Raw genomic sequence first — 14400 nt, 5'->3', positions numbered from 1 at the left:
GAGATCTAAAATCTTTCTAACAGTTGAGTTCTGCCAGAAACAGGCATCAGCTTATGCAAGCGAATAGAGCAGATTGTCCGGTCAGATGTCCCCGATTCTAAATCATTAAAAATTTCCTTAGATTTATTTAATGAAAAGAGCTTCCGAATATTCAGCTGGTGTTGCAGCTGATTCTAAGTGGAGGGAGCAGCATATAAAGGAGCCTTTTTCCAAGTTCAGCTCAGGCTTTATCCATGGAAGTCATGTGAAAAGAAGTCTTGTGAGGGAAAACAATAACTTCCAATATTTTTTGAAGGATATTTGGCTGTAAGTTAGATGGTAGCAGATTAACACTAGCTTTATCAGTTCAATTCTAACAATGGTGAGTCTTTGCATAAACAAAGCAAACCATCCAACAATGAGTAAGGGTTTTACGGTTTGTCACAAACCTCAGTGCTCCTTTGTAGTCAGTATTCATTGTATGCAAAGATTGTGAATGCAGTCACCAAAAAACAGCTCAAGAAGTTGGTCTTGAAGGAAAAGTAAGATGTTGCTCGACATAAAGTTTCAAACTCTACTTCAGTTTTTGTATTTGTAGATAATCTGAGCATAACTTCAGACAAATAACATTTACTGATAACACATCCCCCCTCCCCCCCCAAAAAAAAGTTTTTCCATAAGAATTTCCAATTTGTAGCTTCTTCTTTTTTTACATAAATGAGACTTCTAAAAGAATTAAACAACTTTTAGAACTGGTAACTTATCATTGATATTACAGTATTACCCTCAGTTTATGCCTGCAGCGTTGGGAATTAAACATTTTCTGGTCGATTGACAAGTGTGAACATTGACAAAAAAAATGTTGCTCTGCTGCATCTCTTTATGTGAATCTGTGTTGATCTGTCAAAGTATAGCTTCTTTTCCCAGGACTCCCTGGGTTTGCTTTGACAAAAGCTCAGTGTGGGCTGCTCTCAACACTCGTACTAATTCACAATTTCCAGATCAGCATGAATTACTGGGCCCCTTCTCTGAGATGAACCACAATTACGCAGAATAAGCTTGAATTTGACAACTTTGATGATAAAAGGAGTTTCTGATGGGATGTATTATTTCATTATGTGAAGTAAATCCTCACATCGAAGTGTACAAACTTTGGCAAACGTAAACAACAGTATATTTGTCGTTTATCAATCGTTGCAACTATATGCTAAAACTGCCGTGAAATACATGTAAGTTTGTTTGGTTTTTAAGATCAAATGATGGAGCTCACAGAGTCGCAGCTCCCATTTAAACTGTGTTTTGGTCTGAGAGACCAGAAACACGACATGAGTGGATCCTTCAATTAGCAATCCTCTGTGATTTGAAAATAAATCTGCTCTACCCTTACCTGTACCCTTTGCCCTCTACAGTCCACAATATAAATGTGTTTAATTTTTTTAAAACACTTTATTTTGGAATTTTTGATCTTATAAACAAAAATGATACAGAGCATATTGTTAAGCAGTCTAACACCTACAGCATATGGTACAAGGAACAATTCTACCAGACTGCCAAAATAAGAGATCACATATTCCCCCCACCCACCTCCCTTCACAAAGAAGAAAAACTAAATAAAAATTACAATTCCTAACAATTGGGGCCAAAAAAAAGAAAAAAAACAAACAAACAAACAAATAAATACATAAATACATTTAAAAAAAAAGGGGGGGTAAAAATAAATCAGGCGCAATCAATTAAAGTTGGTGCATCCCACACTACGGCAACACTCAGCTCCAGACACAATCAACCTCAAATTGCTAGATCCTGCCCGCAGAAAGGCTGCCATGCCTTGTAAAATCTAGCAGTTGATCCCCTCAGAGTGGACTGGACTTTCTCTAGCCGCAAGAACTGCATTAGATCTCAAATCCAGTGGTTATGTGTGGGTGGTGCTTCGTCCTTCCATTTTGAGAAGAATTAGCCGGCGAGCAATCAGAGACGCAAAAACAATAGCATTTAATTTATAATTTGGAAGGTGAGCTTCTTCAGTCACTCCAAACAGTGCTGTCTGCGGAGACTGATTAAGAAGAATCTCAAATACTATTGAGAGAGTTTTAAATACATCCTCCCAGTACTTACAAAGCTGAGGACAAGTCCAAAACGTGTGGATAAGAGTCCCTACCTGATTTTTGCACCTAGCACATAAGGGGCTCACATTAGGATAAAATCTGGCCAATTTCACTTTAGTGTAGTGAAGACGGTGGAGAATTTTAAACTGCAGGACTCCATGAGATAGATGAGGAGTGGACCCTGTCTAGAATTGAAACCCATGTGCGCTTGTCCAGTTGTAACTGCAGGTCCTCTTCCCATTGGTCCTTAATTATAGATAAGGAGGGACAGTCAAGTTGTGAAATTAGATTATATATTTGAGCAACCACACCCCTTCCAAGTGGGTTAATATCCAAAATATGGTCTAAGATGGGTTTTTTTGGTGTATGAGGGAACTGAACTAGATTAGTTCGAGCAAAGTTTCTAACCTCTAAATAACTGGTTGTTGTGAAAATTATATTTCTGCTTCAGCTGGGTGCCATCAATAAATAAGTCTCCAAAAGATTTGATACCTTTTGTCTTCCAAATTTTAAAAGCCAAGTCTTGCAGTGATGGGGGGAAGTAATGATTTTGATCAATTGGTGCTGAGAGGGGCATTAATAAAAGTCCAAATCTTTTCGTAAACTGTACCCAGGTCCTAAGGGAATGTCCAAGTGTTGGGTTATTTTTATATGCAGAGAGTTCTACTGGTATGGGGAATGTCAAGAGAGCAGGAAGTGAGGATAATTTACAAAATGAGGTCTCAGTGGCCAACCAGGATGGTTGTTGTTTGTCCAACGACGTTTTCCAGAATAGCATGCTACGAATATTGGCAGCCCAGTAGTAATGTTCAAATTTAGATAGAGCCTTTCCTCCTAATGGCTTTGGTCTTCACAAAAAAAGCCTTAAGAATTCTTGCAGATTTATTATTCCAAATAAACTTTGAGATACATTTGTCAAGGGCAACAAAGAATTTTTTTCCTAATCAGTACTGGTACACATTGAAACAAATAGAGACATTTTGGTAAGATGTTCATCTTAACCGCATTGATAAATGTGTTTAATATCTGAATTCAAAATGTAATTTTATTATTTACATATAAAAGCAAAATCAGCCAAGGACAGAACAAAAAATCATGCAAACATGAGATTTATATGCCTTTCATGATGTAAGATTGGCATCATTTACAGTGAACTCCTATTTTCCCAATTGTACTTGGATCAGTTCAAAGTGTTCATTGACCTAAGTACACAAGCAAAAACAGTATGAAGCAATGTGATCCTGTGTAACATCAGCCAGCTCTCGTGATGGATTCTTTATATGTACGTAGTATTGCTGTGCAGGAGGAAGTTGGACTGGATGCAGGGGTTGTTTTGATAGGAGGTTCTTCCTGCTTGTTTGAATTAAGTAGTCTCATGCGCAGCTTTCGATTGGTTAAACTGGGGGGCGTGAGGGTGGACAACCACTGTGTCATGTGATGAGGGTGCAGTGAACCTTTGCCATACACACATCCGAGACGTCTTACTGAGGATTGGTGCCTGCATTCCATAGCATGGTTTCCATGGTGATGCTTCATGTGAGGGACGAGCACATACACACACACACACACACAGACATTGTGGACTCAAAGTGTTGGTAACATAGTTGTGACTTAAGTCTCATGTGGGTAGATAATCTTTAACCTCCAGAAACAGATACACTCAACCTCTTTATCTCCACTTAGTTAAGTTTATTAGTGGTCTTGAGTAACAGAAGGCCACTAACTGCAGGATAATAAACCCAGAGACCCCTATGCCTGCAACAGCTACAGCTGAAAACACCACACACACACACACATACATGTAGACAACCACCACCCCCATCCACCACACTAAGCTCCTCCTCCTCCAACCCCTCCAAGTTGTGTGTTAATACATCAGTCGAGGGTGGGGGGTTGGGGCTCAGACGTCTCAAACAAGTGTGTCCGAGTCATCGCTTGCCATATGCACCTCTACCTCAGCTTGCTTTGAATCTAACTGCTCTTGTGCTTCCTGCACTCTTTGTGTTTGGCGGGGTTTTTACACTTTGCAGTATTTTTTCTTTGTAAAAACCTTTGGTGAAGATGCCTCTTGAAACATACAATAAATACCCCCTCAGATATATTGCATTGGTCACGTTTTCAAAAGGAAAAGCCATTGCCCTTTGTTAGCCAAGGATATTCAGGCTTTACAGTTTGGTTTTTTTGTACTACTCCACTCTTTCTCTTGCCATTCCCCAACTACTTCTCTAGTTCAACTAAAGGTAAGATGGGACGGCTGTAGCTCAGGAGGAAGAGCAGTCCTTGTCGAAGCCTTTGGCAAGACACTGAACCCCACGTTGCCGATACCGATGCATCCGTCGGTGTATGAATGTGTGTGTGTGAATGGTTAGAAAGCACGTAGTTATGTACAGACTTAAGACGTGCTGTATGAGTGTGTGTGAATGGGTGAATGTGGCAAACGCTCTGAGTGGTCAGCTAGGCTAAAAAAGCGCTATACAAGCACAGTCCATTTACCATTGAAGCTGCACACCACTACCACTGCTAATAGATTATAACTTATGGCTTCACAATATGAGTTTTTAAATGGCAAAGGATAAAAACATTGTTTTAATGAACAGAATAACTGATATGTAAGCTGGGTCTGTCACTTTGTACAACTCCAATTCTAAATTTTTTTACATAACATAACAACATTAGAACATAGAAAACATATCAGATCTTGAATGTGACACATTTCAAAATTTCATGAAAATATTAATTGTTATTTATTATTTCATAAAATATCAAATATTCGTTTTGAATTTGTTGGCAGCAACACATCTTGAAAAAGAGGCAAAAAAAGGCTGAAAAAGTGGTACTAAAAAGAACCATCTGGAGAAAAATGTTGCAACTATCTAGAAAATTTTGGAAACAAGGCAGGAACATGACTGGGTTTTAAAAAGAGCAACTTAAAAAGGCAGAGTCTCTCAGAGGGGTTCATCTGCAATTGATTGTGCAACAAGTTAATATGTGAATATAGAGCTTTGTGGTTTTTATTGATAATAATAATAATACTCTTTTCTTCCATTTCTTTTCATTAACTTTACATTAACTTTTAAACATGAAATATAAACACACTTGGACTTACGGATCTTGCAACTAAATTAATTAGTATAATTCTATCATGCTGACATTACTGGGATCAGCAATGGAAGAACATGATGTTGAGTAAGACCTTTCATGCATTCCAGACGAATTAAACCTTTTGTTTCCAACACTGAAACGGTCTAAATAGCTTAACAATTCAGTGAATCAATCCCCATTCAAAATTACACCCTGAGGGTCAATGAACTCTGGAGACAAAGAGGGCTGTGATAGAAAGTTACTAGATGCAGTTACATTATTTACAATACTTCTGGTTGACCTTCAGAGTAGCTCTGTTGTGAGAATTCTGGGAACGCTGCTGTTTTTATTATCTGTCAACATGCTTGCTGTGTCTGTTTTTGTACTTAAAGGTGTTATTTGAACACTCCAACTTCCTACATATATGTATAAGAGGAAAGACTACCCCTTTACCATTGTTTGCTCATATGAAACCATGCGTGTGCTGCATAAGGACTGCCTCCGTGTGCGTGTATATATCTTGTCATGTTTGTCCATGATGTTAAGAAATACTGCAGTTCAACAGTTTTTTTTCTAAATCTGTAAACAGTATATGCGCGCATGTTTTCCCCATGATGATTGTGCATTCGATATTAGTAATCCTGAGGATTATTTGTGCCTCTGAACTGTGTTTATCTAGCAAACTAAGAATAGGAGTCTTTGATTATCGTCCCTTTCTGTGGTGAAGAGAAGAAGGAGGAGGGAACAAAACTGCAGCCCCTCAGTGCTCATGCTGCCAAAGACCACAGCACAGGCCTCCAACCCAAAAACTCTTTCTAGGAAATTCATCCCCTCGAATAGTCCATCTGGGAGGGGGGTTAGGTTAAAAGCAGGGAATGTGCAAGGGGAACACATCCTGAATTCTTGGTAAACGTGACTGAGGGAGTCTTCCATAAAAGCTTGACTTTTAGCCATGAGGAGCACAAATAATAAAAAAAAAATTGTTTTTGTGTTTCTTCTAAAGCTTAACAAGCTCCATGAGTTTCACACGCCAGGAGATAAAATACTCTCAGTGTACTGCATGTCATTGTCAGTCTCCTTCACGTGATATATGATGGCTATATGGTGGCTATATGGTGGCTTTCCTGCCACAGTACCCTCCTTGTTTCTAGAACAACAGAGATAGGAAGCACGCTTATTATTGGATTTTTAACTTCTAATCTTCACTGACCTTTCTTGGACGTCACTCCTGTACCCATAAAGTAACAAAAACATGCTGGCCGGAGATCCAGATGCCCTTGACTGGTTCCCACAGGCCCCAGTAACACCTGGTGATGTCAGTTTTCTCTGGAACAAACACTGACATTATCTGTAACATATCCCCCCGCCCCTTGCCAGAAATGGTGAGAGTGACTATATTGTGTGAGCCATTATATAAAACTCACGTGAGTGCTGCATAGACCTCTAACCTGAACCACACATGGGCACGAAAAGGAGGGAACCAATGAAGTGGCAGGATGGACGTATGGAAATAAGTCCCCAAATGAAAACTTTATGGTCACATACAATTCTTTTGCTTTCTATGAAGATTCAGCATTGTAGTTTATAGCCATAAATGCTGAGCAGTAGAAAAGACTGACCCTGTGAGATGGCATAATTTTTATAGATGACCTTGTAGTGCTCAAAAACCATGTCATAGGTGTGCTACTTGACCAATAGGATTGGTCGCTGTGAAGCTTCTGGCTGGCCAGCAAAGTGATGACATCACAGCCCATCTATCCATACATGTGAATGTGGCCAGCTGTTTGTAATTGTAGGAGGAGCTTTCAGGACCATTATGTAAACTCAAAGACAAAGTAGACCACTAGAGGCCAAATGGTACTGCAGACATCGATGTGAAACTAGGGGTAAGGAAGTCTACTGAACAATTTGTACATACCTCCCCCACCCGGGGCCTCAGCTGATAATAACACAAGCATTGTTGGTTGTAGGTATTTCCAGTAGCTCAAGGACAAGCACTCATGTCATTAGAACCACTGGCAAAAATAAGGGAATTACCACTTTTAGAGGATGTTCAGTCAGTAGTTGTCTTTTGTAAAAAAAAAATAATAATAATTTAAATGCGCAGACATAATATAAAACTATTTAATTTAACAGCTGAATATTCTGGCTTTGTAAAACATACTTCATAGAAACTAGATTAAATTGCTCTACTTTTTGTATAATTTTTGTATAATATAAAAAGTAGATGAAAACAATATGGAAATATGTTTGAGTTAATATAAACAAAATGGGAAAGTTGTAAAAGGGGAGGAAGAGCAAGAAAGACATCAAAACATCAGAAAAGAAAAACTGAAACCAATAATTAAATGAGATGAAAAGCCAAACTGTAATGAATCAACTGAAGGAAATGGGATTTGACTACAGAAAGGCTGAACTTAAAGCATCATTAACAGTTAAACAGAAGAAAAAAAGGAAACGAATCACAAAGCTGCTTTCAACAAAGAGATGATACTGGAATTCTTGTTTGGTGCAGGTCCTTTGAAACACATAAAAAGGACTGCTTGGAGAAAACAAGCAAATTGATTGATCATTGAAAATGTGCGGTTGCATGTCAGTTAAAGAACCGAGGTAGATGGCTTACATTACAGTAAATCGAGAGGGGTTTTTTTTCAGGGTAATATTATATCTTGCAACAGAGTAAAGTTCATAAAACTTCAGAGAAGTCATTTTTAGCAGTTTAACAGTTCAGAACTCAAAAAATTGGAAAATTAAAAGAATGGTCCACAACAAGTCTCCATCCCACAAAGCTGATCTGTCAACTGCAATAGAAGAAACATGAGAAAGAGTATTGTTAATCATTACTGAAGTCCCCAAAGATTTTAAGCTGACAAAACAAAAATAAGAGGAGTGAAATCAGGTCGTTTTTGTGACCTACCTGTGATTTATTTTCTTTTTTCTACAAAACTACTGAATGAACACCTTCCAAGAGCAGTGAGTCTATCATTTTTACCAGAGGTTGTACATTGCACTGGAAAGAGACAACCAGCTGTTTGATGATTAGGTCTTCAGCTCAATCGCCTCAGTAGAATCTGCTTAAGCAACTCAATTATTTGAATAACTGTGTGTCATCATGAGGCATCTATGAGCTTTTAGCTTTCTAAAAAGCTGAAAGACACAAAGTGCAGCTCGTTTCTTGATTAAGACCTCTGTGATAAAAGAAAAAAACTCCATGTTTCTTCTTCTTTTCTCTATCTCAGGTAACTGGGGAGGTGTATGTTCACAGCACACCACCCTCCGTAATGGCCGTACCTCCAGCCTGAACACGGGCCTGGTTACAATTCAGAACTACGGACAGTTCCTGCCCCCTCGACAAGTCCAGCTGACCATGGCGCACGAGCTGGGCCACAGCCTGGGATCTCCGGTCAGTTGCCTTCCTAAACAGTCATCATCAGCACCTGGTTGATACTCGGACGTTCAATTAGTCCACACAAGTTATCCTTTTTTGTTTGAATTTCAACACAAGCAATACAGACAATAACAAAATGATTTCACTACATCCACATATCTATATTAAACCACCAGATGTACAATTAGTCGCAAATTACTGACATATCAGTAGAAGCTCAACATCTAATCTGTGGCTCTGAGGCAAATGCTAAATGGTGACAGATATTTTTCATTGTCGTCAAGAAGGAGGTTCACAGGTGTAATTAAGAACATTAAAAACTGCTACACAGTTGAAGATGTTGCTTTCTCATAGTTTTGGGAAAATTCCTTGAAAAAATCATTCTTGAACAAGTCTTAACTGAGTCACCTCGATGATTACACAAATTTTTGTCACTGAGGCTTACAAAGATATCATTAACCAACTTCTGCGTCCACGTTTGCGCGTCGCTTCTGTTGTATTTAATACGTTGACAATTTTGCTATCATGAATTGAAAATCTTTATGCTTTCTTGTCAAAGTGTCAAATAACCTGGAGGTGATACAGAGATCAGAGGAGACATTTTTGAATAGGAAAACTAATTTTCAGTACCCTCTGGCAGGTGAAAGACAGTGAACACGTGTTTCAGATTTAAAGTATGCATGTCTTCATGTTTTGATCTATCTTATCAGTTGGAGATTAATTATTCAAAAATTTGCAAAAACCTTTTTTAAGTATTCCTAAACCTCACTAATGTAGAACACAGTGACTCTGGGTAAAGTGGAGTGTCATTGTGTGTGTTCAGTGCATGCAGCGTAACATACATCGAGATGTATCTGAAACAATTTTTTATTTTTATTGGTTTAAGAACCAGATTTCCTCAATCTTGCAATGCCAAACCTGTTCATGTTTGGTGAGTAGGTGAGCATGGACAAAATCAAAGGGTAAATAACTTGTGACTTGTATTCCAGGGTTACAGAAGTTTGAGCACTAAATGATGATTCAACACGATGAAACCCGATGACTCAGGATTTAGATTCTAGTTAAATATTCTCCCAGGGCTTACCGGAATATTTGTACCACCACTCTATAGCAAATTGTCTGTGAATGATTCACTAAAGTGAGGATTAGATAAATAAGTGAACAGAACGAGCTCTGGCGTCCCTCACATAGAGTTATTCTGTTTATTTTCATACGCAAGTCCTGACAACCTCTTTCACAACCAGTAAGAGCACACAGCTCATCGACTGTTCATATAAATGTTTGCACTTTTACTCATGAATGACAGCTGGAATACACTCAAGCTTTTGCCTAATACCTGATATAGCATAATTTGTTCTGTTTTTCCCTCCCTTCTGGCCAGAATTGATATTTTCACAGAGCAAATAGCCTGGAGAGGCATTATTGGTCAAATTCGCTCTGCTCTGTAACTCACTGTAGGGTTATTTTTCTCCAGTCAATTACTGTAAGTTTGCATGATACCACTTGGTGTTTTGATTTCTGTGACAGGCATGTCTAATTTTTTTCCCCAGACCAGATGGGCTGGAAAAGCACAAAAAGTGATGTGATGGCAGATTTAACTAAAAACATGTACTCACAGAGAAAAAGGATGAATTGGCTGTGATGAAGAGAGAATTCTGGGTGAAAAGCTTTGACTACTAGCCCATTTTGCTTCTCCAATCAATTAATCTGGATTCATGATAGCATGTATGTTTCAGTCTGCGTGGCTCTCACACAGTTCCGAGTGGAGGATTTGGGGAGCTCAGACCAAACCTGCACCTTACAAGCTTAATTATTTTTTTACACTTCCCTTTACTACATAGCAGATTTTTTGCTCTCTACAACTTATACCTTTTTCAGGGATGGGCAAATCTAAATGATCAACAACAACACTATCAGCTCAGACTGTCTCACACAATTTTGTTACTGTACCGAGGAGCAACTCCTACGTTTAGTCGGGACTTTGCAAAGCTGTGTGAAGCACCAAGTTGGAGAGGATGTAGAATAATGCAGGTTTCACATTGACACAATAGCTTAACAATCGGCCTGACATTTGGAATGGTGGTTACAGTCAGTCACGAGATCAGACACGAGATCTTTCAGGCGATTTTGATTGGCTGGCAAATTTGACTTGGGGCTGACTTGTGAAGCCCCAAAGCAGAGCAGACGTGGAAACACGTTCAAAGCTCTAACCATGAATCAATTTGCTGATCATGTAGCAGATAAATTGAGCTGAAAAAAGCACTCCACTCATTCCACACATGAGGTTTGCACGTATAGAAATGATTCATCATGTAAGAAATAGGACTGAATTCAGTAGCATTCAATCCATCGTAATATTTAAAGCTACAGCAGGTGATCAACATGAAGATTCAGCAGGAGCCATAAGAAGGGCTTCTGAAGAATGTCTCCTGTCGTGTGTTTTTCTGTTATGAAGTAAGCATGCTTCTGTCCGTCACATTAGAAGGAGATTGTATGGCTTCCTCTTTTTTTCAAAGCAAATTAGAATTTGATTTAGAATTTGATTTAATTTATTATTTTTCTGAAAATAAAATATTCTTTTTATTAGCATTTTACCTCGTTTAAAAAGGATCAATGGATGTTAAATGGATCACAACACTTAAATAATAAGCACATTTACAGGTCCATAATTAAATTTGGAGGTCTGCTGGAATGGGGTGAAGTGCTGTTTTTCTAATTTTGTGCATTCCAGACTGCTCTTAATTATCTTAATTGGTGAAATGCAAGACAGCTGCTCATTCACTGGATAAGTGAGAAACTAGCCACTTGGCAGGCTTTGTGCAAATGTGTTGCGTGTTGATGTTGTCTAATAAAGTAAGGAAAACTTTGATTTCAAATTAGGCTTTACCAACAGTTCAGGTGTCTTCTGTTGGATTTAATAACTCTATTTTACATGTAAAAAAGAAGTTATGTGGGGCGGTCGGTGGCGTAGTGGGTTAAGCAGCCGCCCCATGTACAGAGGCTACAGTCCTCACTGTAGCAGCCCCCGGTTCGAGTCCCGCACCGGATGGCCCTTTGCTGCATGGCTTCCCCCTCTCTCTGCTTCCTGTCTCTCTCCAACTGTCCTAGCATTAAAGGCATAAAAAGCCCCCCCCCAAAAAAAGAAGTTATGTAACACAATGAAGGGAAAACCCCCAAAAGTGTAATGTGACCTCTCTTGGCTGCCAAGTGGCACAAGATAAACATTTGAACAGAAAAAAAGAGAATCTGTGTTTTCATATGTTGAAATAAATGTCTCTGCTTTTAATCGTTCACCTTTCAACCCAACTAACTCTATGTATGAACAGTACTTTACCTTAGTTGTTTTCTCTACGGTTTCACTCGGTTCTTTAAATTCAAAGTTGCCGCTGTGCTCTGAGCACAAACACATATGGCATTTTTAACCTTTGTAACACAAAAAAAAAAAACACAATGAGATTAGCAACATCTTTTCCTGATGTAGAGAAGCCTTGTTAACAACTGTGAGTTTTTTTTTCCCCATGTGTTGTTTACCTTGAAACTAAATGGAGGTGATGTATTTGTGGTCTGAGCATCTGTAGAACCACTACTCGTGTTAAAAAATTAAACAGGATGTGCAGGGAACCTACAACTTTGATAGCACAGTGTGTTGTCTTCTTCGCAGCTAAATTAGGTTTTTATGTTTTTAAACTCCTTGTCATTATATTACATTGGTAAAAAGGATGTATGGGGGAAATTGTTGTTTCTTTTGGGGTAAAGTCTTCCACAAGATATTTGAGGTAAGACAACTGGTCAGTGATGTGGTAATAGAATAGTATTGTGGCACCACATGATCACAAAGAAATTCCAAGACAGATGTAACAAACAAATGTACTGTTTTTAAGAAAAAAATACTGCTTCCAGAGCTGCTTTGTCACATTGCCCTACCTCCTCCAGATCTGGAGACACTGACAGATGTAGTCAAGGCTATAAAACTGTCTCTTATCACATCCATCACACTAATCAAGACAAGATGTGGAAATACTCACTTCAAGGGTTGTTCTCTCAGCTTGTGTTTATGTTGATTCTAAATCTTTGCATGGGTTTCTTCACCCACCAGAAGGGTCTGACACGTGGTGAAGAAGAGTTTTACCAAATGTTACACAAAAACAGCAAGAGGAGCTTGATAATCTGTCCTTGGTGTCCCACATGTGGAACACGGCATTCCTGGGGTTTTTCAGGACATCAGATTCTACTAAAAATCTTTTGACTGCTTGGAACACAAATGTATTATTTAAAAAGACGACAACAATTGTGCAGCTTTTTCTGACTTTTATTGACCCATAAAAATCTACTCCGATCAGCAATGAAGGAGGTAGATTCCCTGATCTGTGAAAAAGATGAAAGCAAATGATTTTAGCTTGATTACATTTATTCTAATCGAGCTAAAACCCATTCAGTGTGTCAGTCGTCAGTGAAGACACATGAATTTGCAATAAAATGAGCACCATTTTTTGGGATTTTGTCTATTTCAGCATGATGAGGGCTCTAACTGCGGGAACCTTGGCTCCGCTGGCGGTAAAGGCCATTACCTGATGTTTCCTCATGCCGCAGATGAGGTGCGTGAAAACAATGATAAATTCTCGCCCTGCAGCATCAAACACATCAGTGGGATCCTGAAGCTGAAGAAGGATGATTGCTTTGTGGGTGAGGGCCAAACATCAGACACTCTTTGCCTGCGTGTTGTTGGCAGAGATTACACTTTGGATTTGTCAGCGAAAATGATGATCTTTATTTCAGGGTGTGTAATTCATTTGTTTGTCTTGCTTTGGTCAGTCAGCGATCAGCCCATTTGTGGAAATCGGATTGTAGAGGAGGGTGAGGAGTGTGATGTTGGTCACAACGACACAGACCTCTGCTGCTACAGCACTAGAGAGCCTGTAGGAGTGCAGTGTCGCCTCAAGCCCGGCAAAGTCTGCAGGTATCGTTCGTGCAAAAGTCCACACCATTTAAGTGTATATGCAGGTTTCAAACTTGGATATTTATCAGTTCAGACCTGCTCCAACAGTAATGGCTTTGTTTTCAATAGCGTTAATTAAAGAGGGACGCCACACTGAGCCGTTGTATAACATTCTGTGTTCCAGGTGTGGCTTTGTCTTGTTTTTGCATGGCTCTCATGGGTATTTGTCATCCTGACTGTATGTGTATGATGTATTTTTACTTGTCCATCCACCAGTCCCAGTCAAGGCCTCTGTTGTGGTCAGAACTGCAAGTTTAAACCAGAGGGTCAAATATGTGACGAGGAGACGGACTGTCAGAAAGAACGCGTGTGTTCAGGTCTCTCCTCACTCTGCCCCGAGCCAGCTGCCAAGGAAAACCTTACCATCTGCAGTCAGGGCACGCGTGTCTGTCTGAATGGGGTGAGGCGCGCTGACACACACAGACATACACACACACACACACACATCCGCCACGCCAGACTGACTCAACATGCTTTCTCTGTTACCCAACAAGGCAAAGGTTGCAAGTGTGCAGCAACCCTACAAAAATGAATGCTTGACCTTGGAAGCAGCAGTTCACAAATAAGTCACTGCAGTTTTATTCTGTTCTTTATATCCCATGGTCATCATCTGTAGATTTCTACAGATTTTCTACTGGGATTTGTTTTTCATCAAGGAAGCCCATGGAGCTCTTATCCATTTTGAACTTCAGGGAAATTCAAGGGCAAATCAACAGATATCAAAAGATAACTGTGTAAACTAAATTTTCTAAAGAATTTAATGTTTGAGCCTTTGAATATGTGTTATTATTGACATCCCTGATTTTCAAGTAAGTAATTCATTATATCTTTGAAAGTGTATTTAAAATATT

General features: G+C 39.2%; 1 protein-coding gene across 1 annotated transcript in view; it reads left to right on the top strand.

Annotated features, from left to right (window-relative positions):
• LOC142400426 (disintegrin and metalloproteinase domain-containing protein 10) overlaps positions 1–14400 on the top strand; it is a 38050-nt gene that overhangs the window by 16922 nt on the left and 6728 nt on the right. Inside the window, exons 9-12 of the mRNA XM_075485292.1 lie at positions 8405–8568; positions 13065–13236; positions 13366–13510; positions 13766–13949. Of these exons, the coding sequence (XP_075341407.1) occupies positions 8405–8568; positions 13065–13236; positions 13366–13510; positions 13766–13949 (665 nt within the window). The remainder of the gene's footprint in view (positions 1–8404; positions 8569–13064; positions 13237–13365; positions 13511–13765; positions 13950–14400) is intronic.

The sequence above is a fragment of the Odontesthes bonariensis genome, chromosome 15 (assembly GCF_027942865.1).
Source record: "Odontesthes bonariensis isolate fOdoBon6 chromosome 15, fOdoBon6.hap1, whole genome shotgun sequence".
Taxonomy (NCBI): domain Eukaryota; kingdom Metazoa; phylum Chordata; class Actinopteri; order Atheriniformes; family Atherinopsidae; genus Odontesthes; species Odontesthes bonariensis.
The sequence above is the reverse complement of the archived record's forward strand: the minus strand, read 5'-3'. Positions and strand labels throughout refer to the sequence as shown.